This window comes from Petaurus breviceps, unplaced genomic scaffold (genome assembly GCF_028583685.1).
Source record: "Petaurus breviceps papuanus isolate PSGF00001 unplaced genomic scaffold, PetGlider_PUasm1.0 138, whole genome shotgun sequence".
In the NCBI taxonomy this organism is placed as follows: Eukaryota; Metazoa; Chordata; class Mammalia; order Diprotodontia; family Petauridae; genus Petaurus; species Petaurus breviceps.
The window spans coordinates 14,840,551-14,860,515 of record NW_027185694.1 but is presented as its reverse complement, the minus strand read 5'-3'; the positions used below and the strand labels follow the sequence as shown (position 1 = coordinate 14,860,515).

General features: G+C 38.6%; 1 protein-coding gene across 1 annotated transcript; it reads right to left on the bottom strand.

The window, feature by feature from the left end:
• Positions 1-8,455: 8,455 nt before the first annotated feature.
• LOC138143531 (olfactory receptor 13D1-like) lies at positions 8,456-9,397 on the bottom strand. The gene has a single exon (XM_069064780.1). It carries the CDS (start codon positions 9,395-9,397, stop codon positions 8,456-8,458), a length of 942 nt encoding a protein of 313 aa, XP_068920881.1.
• Between the last annotated feature and the right edge of the window lie 10,568 nt (positions 9,398-19,965).

Sequence of the window (19,965 nt, the reverse complement as noted above, 5' to 3'; positions counted from 1 at the left end):
GCAGCTCTTATAATGATGGCATCTTTGTTTTAGATACATGTGAAAGTTCTGCCTTTCTCATCTTATTTCCTGACTTAAGTTTCACCTCAAAGTATTATAGTTGGGCAGGGCAATACTGTGCCAGTTTTCATGGCCTCTCCTCATAAAGAAAGGATGAGGAACCATTATTTCCCTTGTTATAATGCAAGAGTGATGGGATATGCAACTGCAGACCTAGTATTGGCTTAGAGGGCTATAAGCATATGGGGACATCTTCTCATTGGAAGAGCGTGTGCTTAAGATAGAAGTACTTTTCCCAATCCATTTACAAAAAACATTTAAGTGTTTCAACTATTTCTGAGGTCCAATTAGTACAAAATGACTTATTATATCTCTGAGATGGGTTGTAAAGATAGTCTCTTCAACCTATACCAGCATATAAATGTCCCAGATCTATAGCTTCAGAATCTTAATGGCAACTGCACTCAGGAATACCCATACCCTAGGAATATTAGCCCACACCAACCCTATTTTCATGAGCTTGAGTTTTCTAAGGATCCCAATTCTTTAATTAGCATAGTATAGTAGGATATGTTTTGGGGTGAATTACGTGACTTAATTTATGGTCCTCTATTTGTCATTTACTATTTATGTGACCTTTGGTTATATATATGCATATATATATATATATATATTTTTTTTAGCAAAAGTATTTGATGTAAGGGTGAAATTTTTTAGCTAAAACTTCCTTTTCTTAGCCAAGCTGCAATGATTTTGTTCATGCAAAAGTTTTCAATGATATTTAATTGAAATGATTTATATTATCTTTTATGATAAACTCCATGATGATGTATATTTTGGAAGGTCACTTAACCTTTTCTCAGCTTAAATTGCTTTCTTATAAAATGTAAGTAATAGATCCTTCCCTTTCTTAATATGGATGTTATGAAGATCAAATGAAATGATGGATATAAATTAGTTTTTTAGATGTAATGAGTTATGCAAACATTAAGTATTATGCTTACAATGATGACATCATCTCTTTGAATAGACTCTTTTTCTTCTCTTCCTCTGTGTAAGAGATAGCTGAACAAAGAACTGAGTATGGTCATCTTCTCAGGATAATTTCTTCTTGCTAGTTTGTTAAGTCATGCATGAGCAGCTTTTCAGAAGACTGTGAACAGCTTTTAAGGTTCTGATTATACATTGTAGTGAACACTCTATTTATTCCATAACAAATCAGCGCAAAATATTCCCAGTAAATCAAGGTACAGCATTCACAATGTTACAACTTATCACAGAAAATAAAAAATACAGCATTCAAACAACTTATCACTAAGATGGCCACATAGTTTTCCTATAGTGGTGACAAAGTTTTCAACAAAGAGCAATTACTTAGTAACTCAATCATTCAATCATCCTTAAGGTTTGCCTCCTCAAGGAACACAAAGTACAATAGTCAATGTTCTCCATTCATGGGGCACATGAGTAGAATTAACATAAGTTAACTCTATCAGTCACTTATTCAGTCATCAGTCACTAAGTATAATCATTTAGTCAATCAATCAATTCAATCATTCACTATTCAATCATCAGAAAATACACAGACCCTCCATCCTTAGGTTTCTAGTAAATTACAATTTCATCACTACTCAACACCCACAGAGAGGTCTTTTCATCTTGACCTGAGGCAGGCAGCTCCTACATGAATCCACAAAACAGTCACCTGGATTCAAAGGCAGACAGCTCCCAGTTCCTTGACCTGTGCAGGTCTTACTCCACACTGAAGTTCAGTGTCCAGTCCACTTTATTATTAATTTTTTTTGTTTTTGGAGGCCAATTGGGGTTAAGTGACTTGCCCAAGGTCACATGGCTAGTTTTTGTGTTAACTGTCTGAGGCTGGATTTGAACTCAGGTCCTCCTGACTCCAGGGCCAGTGCTCTATTCACTGCACCACCTAGCTGTACCCCTGCCCCAAGTCCACTTTAAATCCTTCATAGTCTCTGTTCCTGGGAAGTAAAGGCTTGACAAAGCCACAAACAGGTTCATGCAAAGTACCAGCATCACAGTCATGCTTCCTCAGTCTTTGGTAGCTCCAGCTGGCCCTTGGAAATCCTTAGCAGCTCTGGCTGGCCCTCAGACTCAGCAGGAGTTTCAGCTGGTTCCCACAATCAAAATCACGCCTTCCAGGTTTTCAATATCAAAATCATTCTCTCCAGCCTGGGGGCGGGAAAAGGGGTTTCCTCTTCAGCCACCCCTGCAGCAGCAGCTTCTGCCCCCATAGAGCTTGCTCCAAGAAGATCTGTCATTCCCGGCCAGGGTATTTCCTTATATACAGACAGCATTAGCTTCTTGTTTCAGCCAACCCCTTCCTGTTACATCAGCACAGGGGTTCATACCTTCTGTTTCTTTAACAGAGGCTTGATTAAGTGCTAAGTGCCTGTTAACTTACCCAATACAAAGGGATCTTCAAATTCAAATTACATTTCCATTACAAAGTTTGATTCACAGAAGGAACCAAAGTGTTTTTTTTTAATGAAGAACAAGTATTTCTAAAATGCCTTCTATGACTGCTAAGCACTCAAAGAGATGCCAGATATATATATATATATATATATATATATATATATATATATATATATATGTATATATATGATAGAATACCTACTCTCAAGGAATTTAGAATACAAGCAAGGAGACTATGTTAACAGTTTTGTTTCTTTATACTCAATCATTTATTAAATGACTACTATGTACCATGTCCTATGAAAGGGACTGGAAATACAAAGACAAAAGAAAAATATTACTTGACCTCAAGGAGTTGGTAGAGGGGATAATACACAAGACTGCATAAATTTAAAATTTCAAGCTTTTATATAGCACTTTAAAGTTTGCAAAGCATTTTATACATGTTATCATCACATTTGATCTTCACAACAATCCTATGAGGTAGGTGGGATTGTTGCCTTGTTTGTTTTTTTGAGAGGGAAGGCAGGGCAATTGGGATTAAGTGACTTGCCCAAGGTCACATGGCTAGTTTTGTGTTAAGTGTCTGAGGCCGGATTTGAATTCAGGTCCTCCTGACTCCAGGGCCAGTGCTCTATTCACTGTGCCACCTAGTCAGCCCAGTAGGTGAGATTATTTTTTTCATTTTTCAAATACTTTATTAATTTCTGATTTACATCATTCATTTCTGCCAGATTTTGAGTTGCACATCTTCTCCCCATTTTTCCCCTACCCACTGCCCCAAAATAGCAGTACCACAGTATATCCCCTCCTCCAATCTGTTCTCTCCCATATCTTTTCTCATACCCCCTTTGACTTTACCAGTAGGGCATGGTGGATATCTATGCCCAAGTGCCTTTATTATCTTATTTCCTAATTACATGTAAAATAGTATTATTAACAGTATATATATATATATATTTAAACATTTGATGTTAAAACTTTGAATTCCAGATTCATTCCCCTTCTCCTTGTCACCCGCCCTTACTGGAAAGATAAGCAGTTCAGTATAAGTTGTACATGTGTAGCTTATGCAAAACATTAACATAGTTGATATATTGTAAAAGACTGACTATATTACCCTCCCTCCTATACCACCTCCCACTTATTCTATTCTCTACTTTGATCCTGTCACTTTCAAAAGTGGATGCTTCTGACTTCCCTCCCCCCCAGCCTGCTCTCCCTTCCATCATCTCATTTCTCATCCCCTTCCCCCCTACTCTCCAGTAGGGTGAGATACCCTATTTAGAGTATTTGATTCAATTAGTATTTCATTCCCTCCCTGAGCCAAATTCAATGAGACTAAGTTTGACCCATTCCCTTTTGCCTTCCTATTCTTCTCCTCCATTGTAACCATTTTCCCTCACCTCTTCTATATGAGAAAGTTTACCCCATTCTGTCTCTCCCCATCTCCTCTCATTATATTCCTCTCTCACCTCTTAATTTCCCCTTTTAAGTATCATCCCTTCCTATTAAATTGGTCCTGTGCCCTCTATCTATGTCTACCTGTAAACATATACAAACATTCACATATGTATTCATATGCCAGTATACCCTCTGATATAGACATATATATATATATATATATATATATATATATATATATATATATATGTTCCCTTCATCTATTTTCATACTGAGAAAAGTTTCATTAGTTACAATTATCATTTTCCATGTAGGAATGTTAATAGTTCAAATTTGATAAGTTCCTTATGATTTCTTTTCCCTGTTTACCTTCTCATGCTTCTCTTGCTTCTTGTATCTGAATGTCAAATTTTCTATTCAACTCTGGTTTTTTCAGCAAGAATGCTTGAAAGTCCTCTATTCCACTGAATGACCATATTTTCCCCTGAAACATGATACTCAGTTTTGCTGGGGAGGTGATTCTTGGTTTTAATCCCAGCTCCTTTGCCCTCCAGAATATCATATTCCAAGCCCTTTGATCCCTTAGTGTAGAAGCTGCCAGATCCTGGGTTATCCTGATTGTGTTTCCATAATATTCAAATTGTTTCTTCCTGGCTGCTTGTAATATTCTCTCCTTGATCTGGGAATTACAAAACCTGGCTATAATATTCCTAGGAATTTTCTTTTTAGGATCTTTTTCAGGAGGTGATCAGTGGATTCTTTCAATCTCTTTTTTGCCCTCTGGTTCTAAAACATCAGGGCAGTTTTTCTTGAGAATTTTTTGGAGGATGATTTCTAGGTTCTTTCTTTGATTATGGCTTTCAGGTAGTCCAATAGTTTTTAAATTATCTCTCCTGGATCTATTTTCCAGGTCAGCGGTTTTTCCCATGAGATATTTCACATTGCCTTACATTCTTTCATTTGTTTGTATCTGTTTAATAGCATCTTGGTTTCTCATAAAGTCATTGACTTCCATTTGCTCCAATCTAATTTTGAAGCAATGATTCTCCTTATTGAGCTTTTGAGATTCTTTTTCCATCTGGCAAATTTGTCTTTTAAGGCATTCTTCTCCTCATTGCCTTTTTGAGCCTCTTTTGCCATTTGAGTTAGTTTGTTTTTTAAGGTGTGATTTTCCTCAGTCAGGCTGTTGACTCTCATTTCATAATTTTCTTGCATTGTTCTCATTTCTCTTCCCAATTTTTCCTCCACTTCTCTTATCTGCTTCTTAAGGTCCTCTATGGCCTGTAACCAGCTCGTATTTTCCTTTGAAGCTTTTGGCGCAGGAGTTCTGACTTCACTGTCTTCCTTCTGTTCCATGCTTTGATCCTTTTTGTCCCCATAATAGGAGTCTAATGTTGGGTTCTTCTGTTTGCTTTGTTTCCTTTCCCTGGGAATGTTGCCACTCACTTGACTTTTGAGCTTTTTGCCACAGTAGGACTCTGCTACCAGACAGGGGAGCTTCCGTCCCAAAGGCTGGGGTTTTCTCAGTTGCTAGAGGTATTATTTGGAAGCCCTTACTGAAGTCTCCACACGCTCTGGCAAGCTGGACACACACCCCAGGACCTCTACCCTAGACTGCAATCCAGATCCAAGAAGGTTAAAGCAAGAGCGATTACCCCTCAGGTGCTTGGTCCCCCTACACCCTGCAGGCCAGGAGCTGAAGCTGCCACATGGCAGCAGCAGATGCACTGAAGCCCTCAGTGGCTTCTTGCCCCAGGGGCAAAAGTCAAGGCACCTGGGTCCCAAAGTCTATACTGCACTGACCTCTCACTTTATCTTTAGCATCTATGTGTTGATAAATCTGGAAATGACCACAGCTGCTGGTGATCTGGAGTCCCTACAGCTGGTGCCTGGTTAGGCCCACCCTGGGGCTAAAGCCTCTGAGTGGGGTTGGGCTCGGCTCCCAGAGCACTGTGCTGGAAGATTCCTGCCAGCCTGCCTGGCTGTCCTCAGTGGGAGGTTAGCTTCTCTGTGTCATTTTGTGGGTTATGTAGCTCCAAAGTTTGTTTAGAGTCCCCTTTTACATGAATTGGGGAAGGTGGAAGCTGGGAGCTGTGGGGAGGACCTGCTTTTACTCTGCCATCTTGATTCTGCCTCCGCTAGGTGAGATTATTAATCCCCATTTCACAGGTGAGGTAAATGACTCTGAGAGAAGTTCAGTGACTTGCCCAGGGTCATATTGGTAGTACCTAATGGGGGTTTTGAACTCAGGTTTTCTTGAATCCAATTCTAACACTATCCACTCTGCCATATATCTGAATCAAAGTAGATAATTAAAAAACATTAATTTCTGAGCGGATCTTACTAGTAACCTGGGGTGAGGAAGAATGACAGGAAACTTTCTCCTGTAGAAGGTGGGAATTGAGCTGATCTTTGTACAAGACTAGGTATTCTTCAATGTGGTGGTGAGAAAGGAGTGAATTTCAGGCATGGGAGACAGACTCTACAAGGTCATAGAGATGTAGGAGGAATATTGTGTATGTGGACGACCAAGTAGGCCTGTTTGTATTGACTGTTAAGTTCATGGTGAATAGTATGAAATGATCCTGGAGATATTAACTAAAGCTAGAGAGTAAGGTCTTTAAAAGTGAAATGGAGAGGTTTGCTTTTTATGCTCAAAAATTGAAGGAGCCACTGCAGCTTCCTGAGCAGGGAAGCTACATGATCAGAGCTGTGGTTTAGAAATATCAACTAAGTAGTAGTGTGGAGGATGGAGTAGAAAGGGTTCATAACAACAACTTAAGCAGGTAAAAGAGGGTAAATGTTGAAGAGAGACAGAGACAGAGATAGAGAGATAGACAGAGAGACAGAGACAGACAAGCAGAGACAGAGGGACAAAGAGAGAGACAGAGACAGACAGTGCAGTGGGAAGGGCTCTGAAAATGTAGTCTGAAGACCTTGCTTCAAATTCTGGCTCTGCTTTTCTCCTCTTGTATCTTTGGCAAATCTACAACTTCTTTGAGCAAATTTCCTTTTTTTTATGTAGTATTTATTGGTGGTGGCTTTCTGTTCAACTGGAGAGCGGTAGGGCAGGGCTACCATTCACTCTGATTCACTCCTAATTCTTTTTTTTTTGGAGGGGGGAAGGCAAGGTAATTGGGGTTAAGTGACTTGCCCAAGGTTACACAGCTAAGTGTCAAGTGCCTGAGGCTGGATTTGAACTCAGATCCTCCTGACTTCAGGGCTGGTGCCTGTGCCACCGGCTGACCCCATTCACTGTGCTACCTAGCTGACCCCATTCACTCCTATTCTTGGGACAGGCTATTCTTCCCTTTGGGACAGGCTAATCTTCTTGAGATAGGACTTTCTAGTCACTCCCTCAGCCCCTCTCCTTTGGAGGAATGCTTTTCTCTAAAAATTAATCTGTAGTAATGACAAATACCTGTCTTGATCCCAGTCCAGACAGTTATCGGCCCTGCCACCATAACTAAATCATTTGCCCAAAGAGAAGCTTGTGTATTCTCTTTCTTCTGGGAAGTCGTAAAAATGAATCAGTAATACTCTCCAATAACTCCAAGTCCCTAGTTAGAAATCTCACTGCGACAAATACAGAAGTTTTCACTCTAGCTCCTCTCCTGAGCCATCCTCAAAGTAAAGTATATTCTCACATCACTGCATTCAAACAATAGCACACAGTTTAGCCATTTTGTTGATCAACATCAATTTTTTTCCAGCTCCAGAAAACAAGTAAACTTTTAAACAGAAAAGGACAGCCAAACTTTAAAGATTTCTGTTTCTTCTTTCCACGAGTCCAATAGTAGAAAAAGTCACCTTGTAAAGTCCAAGTACAAATAAGGATCTCTGCCAAGCCCAAGACTCTGATCAGGGCAGGACAAAACTCCAGGGATGAGAGTGGGGGTGGGGTGGTGGTGGAGTGGAGCAGGAGGATACTGAGAAATTTCCTTCCAAAACAGGTTTAGCTCCCAAGTTGTTGGTGGTGTCTATAAGAGGCAGAAATGCATATGGTGCATATGGGCTGTAGTGAGACCCACTTGACTGAACTGGAACATGGGATCAACATTCCAATGTTGGAAGGGAACTTAGAGGTCTTCTATTCTAATGACTCCTTTTTATGAATGGGAATATTGAGGCCTGGAGAGGCTTGTGACTTGTCCAAGGTTTTAGAGGTAGGAAGTGGTGGGACAAGAATTGGCATCCAGGCCTTGAGATTTCAAGTTCAGCCCTCTTTCCGCTGCATCATGAGGGCCTCTAATTTTCGTGGGGGACCTATGTGGGAAAATATTGGATAGAGCGCCACTAGATTATAGAGGGGTTTCCCTTGTTAGGAGCTCCCCATATTTCCCTGTGATTCTTTCATGTTCCTTGAAGTTTGTTGTCTTACTTTCTCACCTCTGGAAACATACCTAGGAAGAAAGGCTATCTTTCTTGGATGTCAGTCATTTCCATCACTATGCTTTACTAGAGTTGCCTGAGATGAGGGGTACCAGTTAGATAGATGGGCAAAGCTGGAGAGAATCAGACCCATACACCAAACATTGATTTTACAATGTTGATTCTGAATGTTGATGACTTATTTTGTTTCATTTGGCTGATACAATCCAGAGTCTCATGTTGTCTGTGAGAAGATACTTTTACTGAGCTTTTCCGCAGCAGCTTTCACATCCTTGTTCCTCAGACTGTAGATGATGGGGTTCAGCATGGGAATGACCACAGCATAGAAGAGAGCAATCAGCTCATCTGTTGCATGAGAGTCTTTGGACTTGGGCTTCATGTACATGAAGAGGATGGTCCCATAAAACATAGTCACCACAGTCAGGTGGGCAGAACAGGTGGAAAAGGCTTTTTTCCTTCCCTCTGCAGAATTGATCCTCAGAATTGTAATGAGGATGAAAGCATAAGAGATGATTATGAGGAAGACTGGAATAACTAGCAAGATGACATTTGATATCACCATAATGATGACATTGAGGGAGATATCTGTACATGCCAGTTTCAACACAGCCAGGATCTCACATGTGAGATAATCAATGACGTTATTACCACAAAAGGGCAAACCCAGAGCAAGAGTTATTTGCACCAGTGAATTTAGCACACCTGTCATCCAGGAACTGGCTGCCATCCACCCACAAAGCTCTTTGTTCATGATGATGGGGTATCTCAAGGGCCTACAAATGGCCACATACCTGTCATATGACATCACAGTGAGGAGCACACACTCTGTAGATCCCAAGGCAAGAGAGAAGAACATTTGTGTTCCACAGCCCACAAAGGAAATGGATTTTTCATCTGAAAGGAAGTTCACAAGTATCAATGGAACAGAAGAAGATGTGTAGCAGATGTCCAGGAAGGAGAGGTTACTGAGGAAGAAATACATGGGGGTATGGAGGTGAGAGTCCAGGATAATTAATGTAATGAGGAAACTGTTGCCCACCAGGATTATAATGTACATGATAAGGGACAAAACAGAGAAAACACAGTAAAAGATGGGGTAAACAGCAAGACCTCGAAGAAAAAACATGGTCACAATTGTCTGGTTTTGATTTTCCATTTGTTCTGTCTTCCACCTGCAATATTTTATATTAAAGCACAAAAAATAAAATTTACCTAACTAAAATGAGTGAAAATGCAATTTGTCCTTTTCCAAATTAAATTTCTGGAATACAAACATACTTTTCAAATTTATGCCCCCTAGACTTATCTCTGTTACAAACCATGCTCAGAAACACACTTCCAGGAAACCTTGTTTTATTAGCAATCCTCTTTCATAAAAAAATTTTAAGGTGCAGTTGTCTGCCTCTTCCCAGCATCCACTTCTGGGTGTTTTTTTTTTCTGTAGTGGCTTACTGAGTTCTACTTGTTGAACAGTTGCATGTCTCATAGGCTCTCATAGATCTGGAGCTGGAAGGAACCCCAGGGTCAATAAAGTCCAAACTCTTCTTTTTGTAGATGAGGAAACTGAGGTGGTCATATGACTTTCTTATGTTTACAGAGGTAGTCACCAGCACAGGTGGGATTTGAATCTTGCTTATCTCCAGAATCAGTTCTCTTTTCATTGATCAATGTATTTGAAAGAAACAGGGAGGGCATTGGAAGGGAAGAAAGGCATTTAATGGATAAGTACTTATAAATACAAGAACTTTCAGGAAAATTTGTACCTTGCTACAAATATGCAACTAAAAATGAAAATAATGGGGCTGTGATTCAATTACATCTTAAAAAACAATGGGTCATATAGAGTGCTGTATAAATCTGGGTTCAAATCTCGCTTTTGATACGCACTGGCTTTGGGACCCTAGGTATAACACTTAATCTCTATTTTGACTTTGTAAATAACTTAGGGCTTATCCAAACATTGAATCTAGGGACACAGTACCTGAGTTTAGATACCAGCTTTATTGCTTAGTACTGAGTGGCCTTAGTATGGGAGTAAGGTTCATTTCCATTCTAGGACTATGACTCCATGAGGCTATGAGTTATTGTCATGGATATGTTACAAACTGCATTAGTGGAGGGGATTCTCACCCTGGGAATTTTGTCTCAAAATCAGCTCTTTCCTCCTTTCTGTATTATGCTTAAAAAATACAGATTCAGCAGCTTCCCTACAAATAGGGTGCACTTAGATTGAAAGTTAATATGTTGGGGCGGCCAGGTAGCACAGCGAGTAAGAGCACCAGCTCCAGTGTGGAGAAGACCTGGAGATCAAATCCCGGGCTCAGACACTTAGCACCCACTCAGAAACACCTGGCCGTGTAGCCTTGAGCAAGTTACTTAACCCCAATTGCTTAGGGGCAGCCAGGTGGCTCAGCGAGTAAGAGCACCGGCTCCAGTGTCGGGATGACCTGGATCAAATCCGGGCTCAGATACTCAGCACCACACCCGGAAATAACTGGCCGTGTAACCTTGAGCAAGTTACTTAACCCCGATTGCTTTAAAAAAAAAAGTTAATATGTTGTCTTGTTTCTTCTTTATTTCTTTTACTGTGTTTATTTGATATGAGACAGAGAGAGAGAGAGACAGAGATAGAGAGAGAAAGAGATAGAGAAAGAGAGACAGAGACAGAGGCAGAGAGAGAGAGAGAGAGACAGAGAGAGATGGTTGTTTTCTTCTAACATGGTCAACAAAAAAGAGAAGAAATGCAAAGAATTAGAATAAGTAGTCTTTTTTGTCCTTCCCATTTCTTCTAGTCCATGCCTTTTCTAAAATGGGCTCAAATGGAGTTCTGGCTCCTTTCTTTATCTTAGTTTGGAGAAAACTTTACCTGTGGGCCTTTTTTTGTCTTCCATGGGAGAATAGATATAACTGTAAGCTCTTATGTATTCTTCTCAGGATGATGTGTATAAAGCAGCAGAAAAGAAACTGATTGTATGAGAATGTATGTAGGGTGTCTGGGAACTTTTTAGTGGTATTCTTCTTAATCATCTGGTCTCCTAGACCTTGGATAATGTATACTTCCTCACTTGTGTCATCTGCCTAGTTTTTCCAGTAGCATCTGCTAATCTTAAAATCAAGCTTTTACTGTAATTATATTATCCACTAGCTGTCTCTTGCCTAGGTGCCCTCAGACCCCTTATAGATAGCCTTGCCCTATTACTATGACAGTAGCATTATAGATTAGTATTAGTAGATTAGTATTTTCTCTTCGTATGGACCTACAATGAACACCTTTGCTTCCCATCTTTGTCTTTGCTTCAATGTCCTCTTTTGTAAATTGGAAGGTTGGACTAGATCAGGTATTCTTAATGATTTTTACATGTGCTATCTGTCCCTGTGGCAATTTAGTGACACCTATGGACCTTCTTCTCAGATGAGTATTTTAAATGTCATAAAATAAAAATACAGTTTCAAAAGAACAAATTATATTGAAATAAAGATATTTTTTCTCATAGATGTTCCCACCCTCCCACTCCCTGCAATCTGTCATTGGACCTTTTATATCTGTGAATGCAAGAGCCCTTGGACTAGTTGATTTTTAAAGTTCCTTCTAATTCTAAATGAATGGGTAGGTTTATAGGTGAAACACTGAATGGGCAAGATGGGGAGAATTCCTAATGCTGTAGACCTGGAGAGTCTGGTTTAAGATAGTACCATTTATGTTTCTGTCTTGTGTACAGTAGGCACTTAATGAATATTAGTTGCCTGACATTTTCTATAATAACTTGCTATCAGCGTGCAGAAGCAATTGGCTAGATCAGGGGTGAGGAACCTGCAGCCTTGAGGCCATGTGTGGCCTTCTAGGTCCTTGGGTGTGGCCTTTTGACTGAGTCCAAGTTTTACAGAACAAATCCTTGTATTAAGGGGATTTGTTCTGTGAAGTTTGGATTCAGTCAAAGGACCACACTCAAGGACCTAGGGGACCACATGTGGCTTTGAGGCCACAGGCTCTCCACCCCAGGCTAGATCATTTACCCCAAACCTTAAATTGTTAGTATTCATTATAAGCTACTGTGGAGGTGGAGGAAGAAGGTGCCTTTACCTGTAGATTCCTTTCAGCTGTGTGATTCCTTCTGCTTCTCTTTGTATTTATATCTTCATGTTTTTCATTTCCCAGCTTGTTTCGATAACTTTCTTCTCAGGTTTTCCTTATTTAATAGTGTTTCTGTGGCTAAGTTCATCATGGTTTACCTGCCACTCACTTTCCCCATAAGTCAGTCCTATAAGGTAGGCAATGTAAGTACTTATTTATTGTCTACACTGTCATCAGTAGGGAACTCTTGTCAAAGAAACCATCCTTACCAATGCTTGTGATTAGTACCTGTTTTGTAATGATAACCTTAGAGACATCTGGAGTTCTGAGAGGTTAAGTAACTTGGCCAGGGTTATATAGCCTGTTTGTGTCAGAGGGGAGACTAGAGCCTAGTGTTCCTGAGCCCAAGTTTGGTTCTACTTTCATTGCACCATACTGCCTATCATTCTAAACATCGTTATTCTCATTTTTACAGATGTGGGATCCAAGATTGAAATAGGTTAAATGATTTGTGGATGGTCATACCATTAGTAAATGATAAATTCAGGATTTGCATCTAGACTTCGGGTCTAATGTTCTTTCCACAACATTCTGCTTTTCACATAGCATAAATTCCTCTTGAGGGGGATTTGGATTTTCAGATGCAATTTGTGACTTTTAAGACTCCACTCCTAATGTCTATTTTAGAAGCTTGTACTTTGACTAAGCTAGTTAACTATGATGGTTAATAAGATCCAGAATTATTGACTAAGACTCTTGGTGCAACAGGTGCTGCCAGGTGTCTCTGCATATTGCTAAGACCAACCTCATCTGCATATTAGAGCTTCCTATTCCCTCTTTCTCTCAAAACCCCCAATTATTTTACCACCATTCCTTCTTTGAGGAATCTTGAATGAACACTTGGAAAGTCTTTGTGCTCTCTGATTTTCAGCTCTCATGTTGTCTCCTTCCCTTTATACCTTCACATTCACTGTATCCACTCCAGCCTTTGAGTCCACCATTTGGGTGTTGAGATAAGCAAGGAAATGGAACCGTAACAGACTGGCCATGTGCCCACTCCCACTCTGGAGTCAACAGTATTATTGTCAAACTCTAGAGCACTTTGTTGATGTTATTGTTCAGTCTTTTCAGTTGTTTTTGTTGTGTTCAACCCTTCATGAATCCATTTTTTTTTTTTGTTTTTGGTAAAGACACTGGAGTGGTTTGCCATTTTCTTCTCCAGTTCATTTTACAGATGAGGAAACTGAGGCAAACAGGGTTAAGTGACTTGCCCAAGGTCACAAAGCTAGCAAGTGTCTGAGGTCTGAGGTTTGAACTCAGGTCTTCCTGACTCCAGGACTGGCAATCTATCAACGGTGCCACCTAGCTGTCCCTAGATTACAAATAGATAAAGTGGCCCCCTCTTTCTCCCTATCAAACTCATCTTTCTTTCTGACAAAAAAGTGAAAATCTCTCCCTCATCAAAGTAATAGCAAAGTGGCTGTGTGTACATGCATTTTCCACTTCTACCAAACAACTGTAAACTTACCAATCTTCTCTTATTCGCAATGAAATAGTCACCAATTTGCACCCTGTAGTGACAGAAAAGATTATTTTCTATTTGCATCATGCAAAGTGATGAAGGAAAAGTGATAAGACTGTGGGAAATGCATTGGGGGATTTGCAATCAAATGACCAGTTTAAATCCCAACTTATCTTTGTGGTTTTCTGTGAGCCTCAGTTTCCTCACCTACAAAACAATCTACATAAAATTCAAGTCTTTTCGAGATTTAAATACTATGAGTCAACATTAACTAGAAGAGCAATTATCTCTTCTAAAATATTTTGAACATATGTAAAATGAGATATTTGTAAAGCACTTAGTTTCTGGCACATTGTTGTTACTGCTATTAGTATTATTATTACTGACTTATTTGCTATTTGTTCTAAGTGAAATAGCATGTATCTTATTGTCTACTGCTGCTCAAACCAAGTCAGTCTGGCCAGAGATGGTTGATTCAGGCATGACGCCCTTGCATACTGTAATAATTCCCAAGAAGTTGCAGCCTGATAGAAAATTCATTCATTGCTTTTGGGCCAAATTTCAGCTCGACTCCACCATCTATGCTGGATTTCTCACTTCCTTTTCCTGTGGATCTGCTCTTATTGTGCCTTTTGTAATTCCCCCACTTTTCTCCTCTCTCTCTGAATAACTCTTATAGTCTAGGATTCTTTTACTTGCCCACAAAGTCCCTTCCCACCAGGAAAATTCCACTATTTAACTGAGAGTTTAGCCTAAGGACACTATGTGTCAGAGTTTTGCTCAGGATTGAGTTCGGTAGGTATGAAGTTATTATAAAATTTTACCTGTAAGAAAGATGGTTGTTTCACTTCCTGGGTTTAGTAGACAGCAGATGATTTTTCTTCATTTCAAGAAAAGGATTTCTTCCTGCCTTAGAAAGTTCCTATAATGGATTTCTAGTCAGCACTGATGGGCAGCTATGAAAATCAGTTTCAAAGTCTTATTGACATTACAGATAGAACAATTATTACACTAAATTAAATACTCTATAAGGAGGGATACACTTTTCAAGATTTGTATATTTATCAGAGGCAGAGTATTAAACTTCTGCCATTTAGAAATAGGGAATAGAGAAAGAAAAGAAAATTGACATACTTTTAAGAGTCAGACCCATTTATTTTTTGATGGGTTCAGCCAGAATCACTGGCCCTAATATAGAGGCCCAATACAATTTTAAAAGAGGAAACTACAGACTCTAGGAAGCCATTTTAACTTCTTCTTAGGGGACATCTTTTGTCCCTGAAGCAATTTAAAGTTCTGGATGGAAATGTGCCAGAATTCAAAACTTTCTGTTGCTTAAGGAATAATGCCCTAAAGATTTAATTACATGGAACTTATTATACTACTCCCTTTCTAACAAACATGTTTCTGAGGTTGCATTTTGGTTCCTGAGCCTCAAAAATCAATCATCAATTGCATTCAACGAACACTGACTACACACCTGCATTCTCTGTGGTTTGACTACACATCTACTATAGTGGGTTGTGAAGTAGTTGTGGTGACAAGGAATCACTCTAAGATTAAAAAAGGCATTGCCCCTTTGAAGTACCAAAGACTTTTAACTAGTAGTGGCAACTAAATATTTATTATAGTTTTGAAAAAAATTTCTTCTATACTTTTCCTTATGGTTCTGTCCATCTGGACTTATTTATCCATGTCTTGTTGGAATATTTAAGGCATTTCTTTGAGATATTGTCAAGTTTTATTATCTTCTATAGTGTAAGAGAGTACTGAGCTTGACACCCCTTACCCCACTCCCATTTGGCTAAGTAGTTTCTAGTGCTTAAATATGGGAAAGAGAATAACTATTTATATGGTCTACCATATACCAGGTGCTGTGCTAAGTGCTTTACAAATATTATCTCATTTGAATCTCTCAACAACCCCATGAGGAAGGTATTGTTATTATTTGCATTTTAGAATTGAGGAAACTCAGGCAAAGTGATGTTCAGTGACTTGTCCAGTGTTATACAGCTAGCAAGTGTCTGAGGTTTTGAACTCACAATGATGAGTCTTCCCAACTCCAGGCCCAGTGCTCTATCCACTCTGCCACCTAGCAGCTTAGCAGCATAGATTCTCCTAAAACTTGGACAATTCACAATATCACCAAGAAGTGAAATTTGGTTCATATGTTTGGGAAAAAAGGGCATTAGAAGAAGGGATGTGAACTCGTATTTCTATTTGAGGACTACGCATTCATATATCTTTCACTAACATTTGACAAATACACAATACTTCAAAAAATGTTGAAATTGTACCACAAAGTTCTGAAGGTCAGTTAGTAAGTCAAAAAACGTTTCTTAAAGGCTTAGTATGTGCAAGCTACTGAGATTTGGACTAGAGATTTGAAGAAAAGCAAAAATACTTGTCTTTAAGGAGATCACATTTGAATGGGTGTGACTAACAGGAAATATCTAATTACATAGAAATTATAAAGAAAAAATGTGAGGCAATCTTAGATGGGAATGCATTGGCAGTTTTTGGGGACCTGGAAAGACCTTCTGCAGAAGGAGGGATTTAAATGAGATTTAAATTGTGTTAAGGAGGCTAGGGAAAACCAGTATGCAAAGGTAAGGAGGAAAAGTATTTCCAATATGGGAAATAGTCAGTGTAAATGTGGAGATAATGTCATGTAAAAGGGAGCACTCTTGCAAAAATATTTCCATATTAGTGAAAGAAAAACCAGACCAAAGCAACCCCCCAAAAATAAAGTTAAAAAAATATGCTTCATTCTGCATTTAGACTCCATCATTTCTTTCTCTGGAGGTGGATAGCCTTTTTCATTGTCTTGGACATTGTATTACTAAGAATAGCTAGATAATTCCCAGTTGATCATTGTACAATATTGCTGTTGCTGCATACACTGTTCTACTGGTTCTGCTCACTTCACTTTGCATCAATTCATTTAAGTCTTATCAGGTTTTTTTCTGAAAGCATACTGCTTGTCATTTTTTATGGCACAATAGTATTTCACCACAATGATATACCGCAACTTGTTCAGCCATTCCTCAACTGATGGGCATCTCCTCAATTTCCATTCTTTTTTTTTTTTTAAAGCAATCAGGGTTAAGTAACTTGCTCAAGTTTACATGGCCAGTTATTGCTGGGTGTGGTGCTAAGTATCTGAGCCCAGATTTGATCCCCAGGTCATCCCGACACTGGAGCCGGTGCTCTTACTCATTGTGCTACCTGGCCGCCCCATCTTAATTTCCATTCTTAACCACCACAAAAAAAGCTGCTATAAATATTTTTGTATATACGCATCCCTTTTCCTTTTTCTGTGATCTCTTAGGATGCAGGCTTAGTAGTGGTATGTGTAGGTCAAAATCCTTTGGACATAGTTCCAAATTATTTTCCAGAATGGTTGGATAAGTTCCCAATTCCACCAACAGAGCTTTAATGTCCCAATTTTTCCAAGTCCCTTCCAACATTTGTTATTTTATTTTCTGTCATATTAGCCAATTTGATGGATATGAAGGCATACCTCAGTGTTATCCTAATTTGCATTTCTCTAATCAATAGTGATTTAGAGCATTTTTCCATATAATTTTAGATACCTTTGATTTGTCTGAAAACTGCCTGTTTTCTATTGATCATTTATCAGTTGGGAAATGTCTTGTATTCTTTTAAATTTGACTCACTTCTCCATATATGTGAGAAATGAGGCCTCTATTAGAGGATTTTGAAAATAACAATTTTCACAGTTATAATTACTGTGTACTTCTCTCCATTCTGTTTTACCTCTGCTTATCTTTCTTTCTCTTTTTCTTCTTTTATCTTGTCCCTTATCAAAATTGTTTTACTTCCCATTACTGCTTCCCCCTTCTCCCCTCCCTCTTCTATGAGTCATCCTTCTCGTTTCATCTTCCCCTACTATTTCTTTATTGGGCAAGACAGATTTTTATACCCAACTGAGTGTATATGTTATTCCCTCTTTGAGCCAATTCTGATGAAAGTAAGGTTGCCTGGCGACCACACATCTTCCTCTCCACTGTAAAAGCTCTTTTATACATCTTCTATGTGAGATAATTTACCTTATTCTATCTCTCCCTTCCCTCCTCTTCAAGTACATCTATCTTTCTCACCCCTTAATTTTGTTTTTTATATACCATCCCATTATAGTTAACTCACACTTGCTCCCTCTGTCTATTTATCCACCTTCTAACTGCCCTAATAAAGATTACATTTTTTAGGAGCAATATATATTATCTTCCCATATAAGAATGTAAGTGGTTTAGCCTTACTTTTTGTGCTTCTCTTGAATCTTAAATTTGAAGGTCAAAATTTCTATTCAGCTCTGGTCTTTTCATCAGGAATGTTTAAAAGACCTCTGCTTCATTAAATATTCTTTTTCCCCTGAAGAATTATATTCAGTTTTACTGGGTATGAGATTCTTGGTTGTAATCCTAATTCCTTTGCCTTTCAGAATATCATTTTCCTAGTTCTCTGATCCTTTAATATAGAAACTACTAAATCTTGTGTTATGCTGACTATGGCTCCATTATATTTTAATTACTTCTTTCTGGCTGCTTGCAATATTTTCTTCTTGAACTGGGGTTTTTGCAACTTGGCTATAATATTTCTGGGAATTTTCATTTTGGGTTCTCTTTCAGGAGATTATCAGTGGATTCTTTCATTACCTATTTTACCCTCTGGTTCTAGAATACCAGGGCAGTTTTCCTTAGTAATTTCTTGAAAGATGATGTCTAGGTTCTTTCTTTGGTTATGACTTTCAGGTAATCCAATAATTCATAAATTCTTAATCTACTTTCCAGGTCAGTTGTTTTTTTTTTCAATGAGATATTTTACACTTCTATTATTTTAAAAGCTTTTGATTTTGCTTTATTGTTTCTGGAAGTCTTATGGAATCACCAGCTTCCACTTGTCCAATTGTAATTTTTAAGGATTTTTTTTAGTGAGTTTTTGTACCTCCTTTTCCATTTGGACAGTTATACTTTTTAAGAAATTCTTATATTTTCCTCCTACTTACTTGTATTTTATTTTTTCCAATTACATGTAAAGTTAATTTCCAACATATTTTTATAAGATTTTGAGTTCCTTTTTTTTCTCCCTATTCCCCTTCCCTCTCCCCAAGGCAACATGCAATCTGATGTAGGCTATACATGTATTATCTTATTAGACATATTTCTATATTAGTCATGTTGTGAACAAGGATCAGAGCAAAAGGGAAAAAACACAAGCAAGAAAAAAGAGAAAATGCTATGCTTCAATCGGCATTGAGACTCTTCCTCTGGATGTGAATAACATTTTCCATTGTGAATCTTTTGGAATTGTGTTAGATCATGAATTTCTGAGAAGAGCTAAGTCTATTAAAGTTGGTCATCACACAGTGTTGCTGTTACTGTCTATAGAGTTCTCTTGGTTCTGTTCACTTCACTCAACATCAGTTCCTGTAAGTCTTTTCAGGTTGTTCTGAAATGTACCTGCTCATCATTTTTTAAATAGAACAATAGTATTCCATTATATTCATATACATCAACTTGTTCAGTCATTCCCCAATTTATGAGCATCCTCTCAGTTTCCAATTCTTGGCCACCAGAAAAAGAGCTGCTAGTAATATTTTTGCACACGTCGGTCCTTTCCCTTTTTTATGATCTCTTTGAGTTACAGACCTAGTAGTAGTATTGCTGGATCAAAGTGTATGCCCAGTTTTATAGCCCTTTGGGAAGAGTTCCAAATTACTCTCCGGAATAGTTGAATCAGTTCACACAAGTCCACCAACAATGTGTCAGTACTCCAATTTTCCCACATATTCTCCATTTATCATTTTCCTTTGCTTTTGTTATATTAGCCAATCTGATAGGTGTGATGTGGTACCTCAGAGTTGTTTGAATTTGCATTTCTCTAATCAATAGTGATTTAGAGTGTTTTTTCAAATGCTTTATTAACTTCTGATTTACATCATTAATTTCTGCCAGATTTTCAGTTATAAATTTTCTTCCCGTTTTTTCCCTACCTACCACCCCAAAATAGCAGACGCACAGGATAACTCCTCCTCCAATCTTCTCTCTCCCATGTCTTCTCCCACACCCCTTTCTACTTTTCCAGTAGGCTATGGTGGATCTCTATG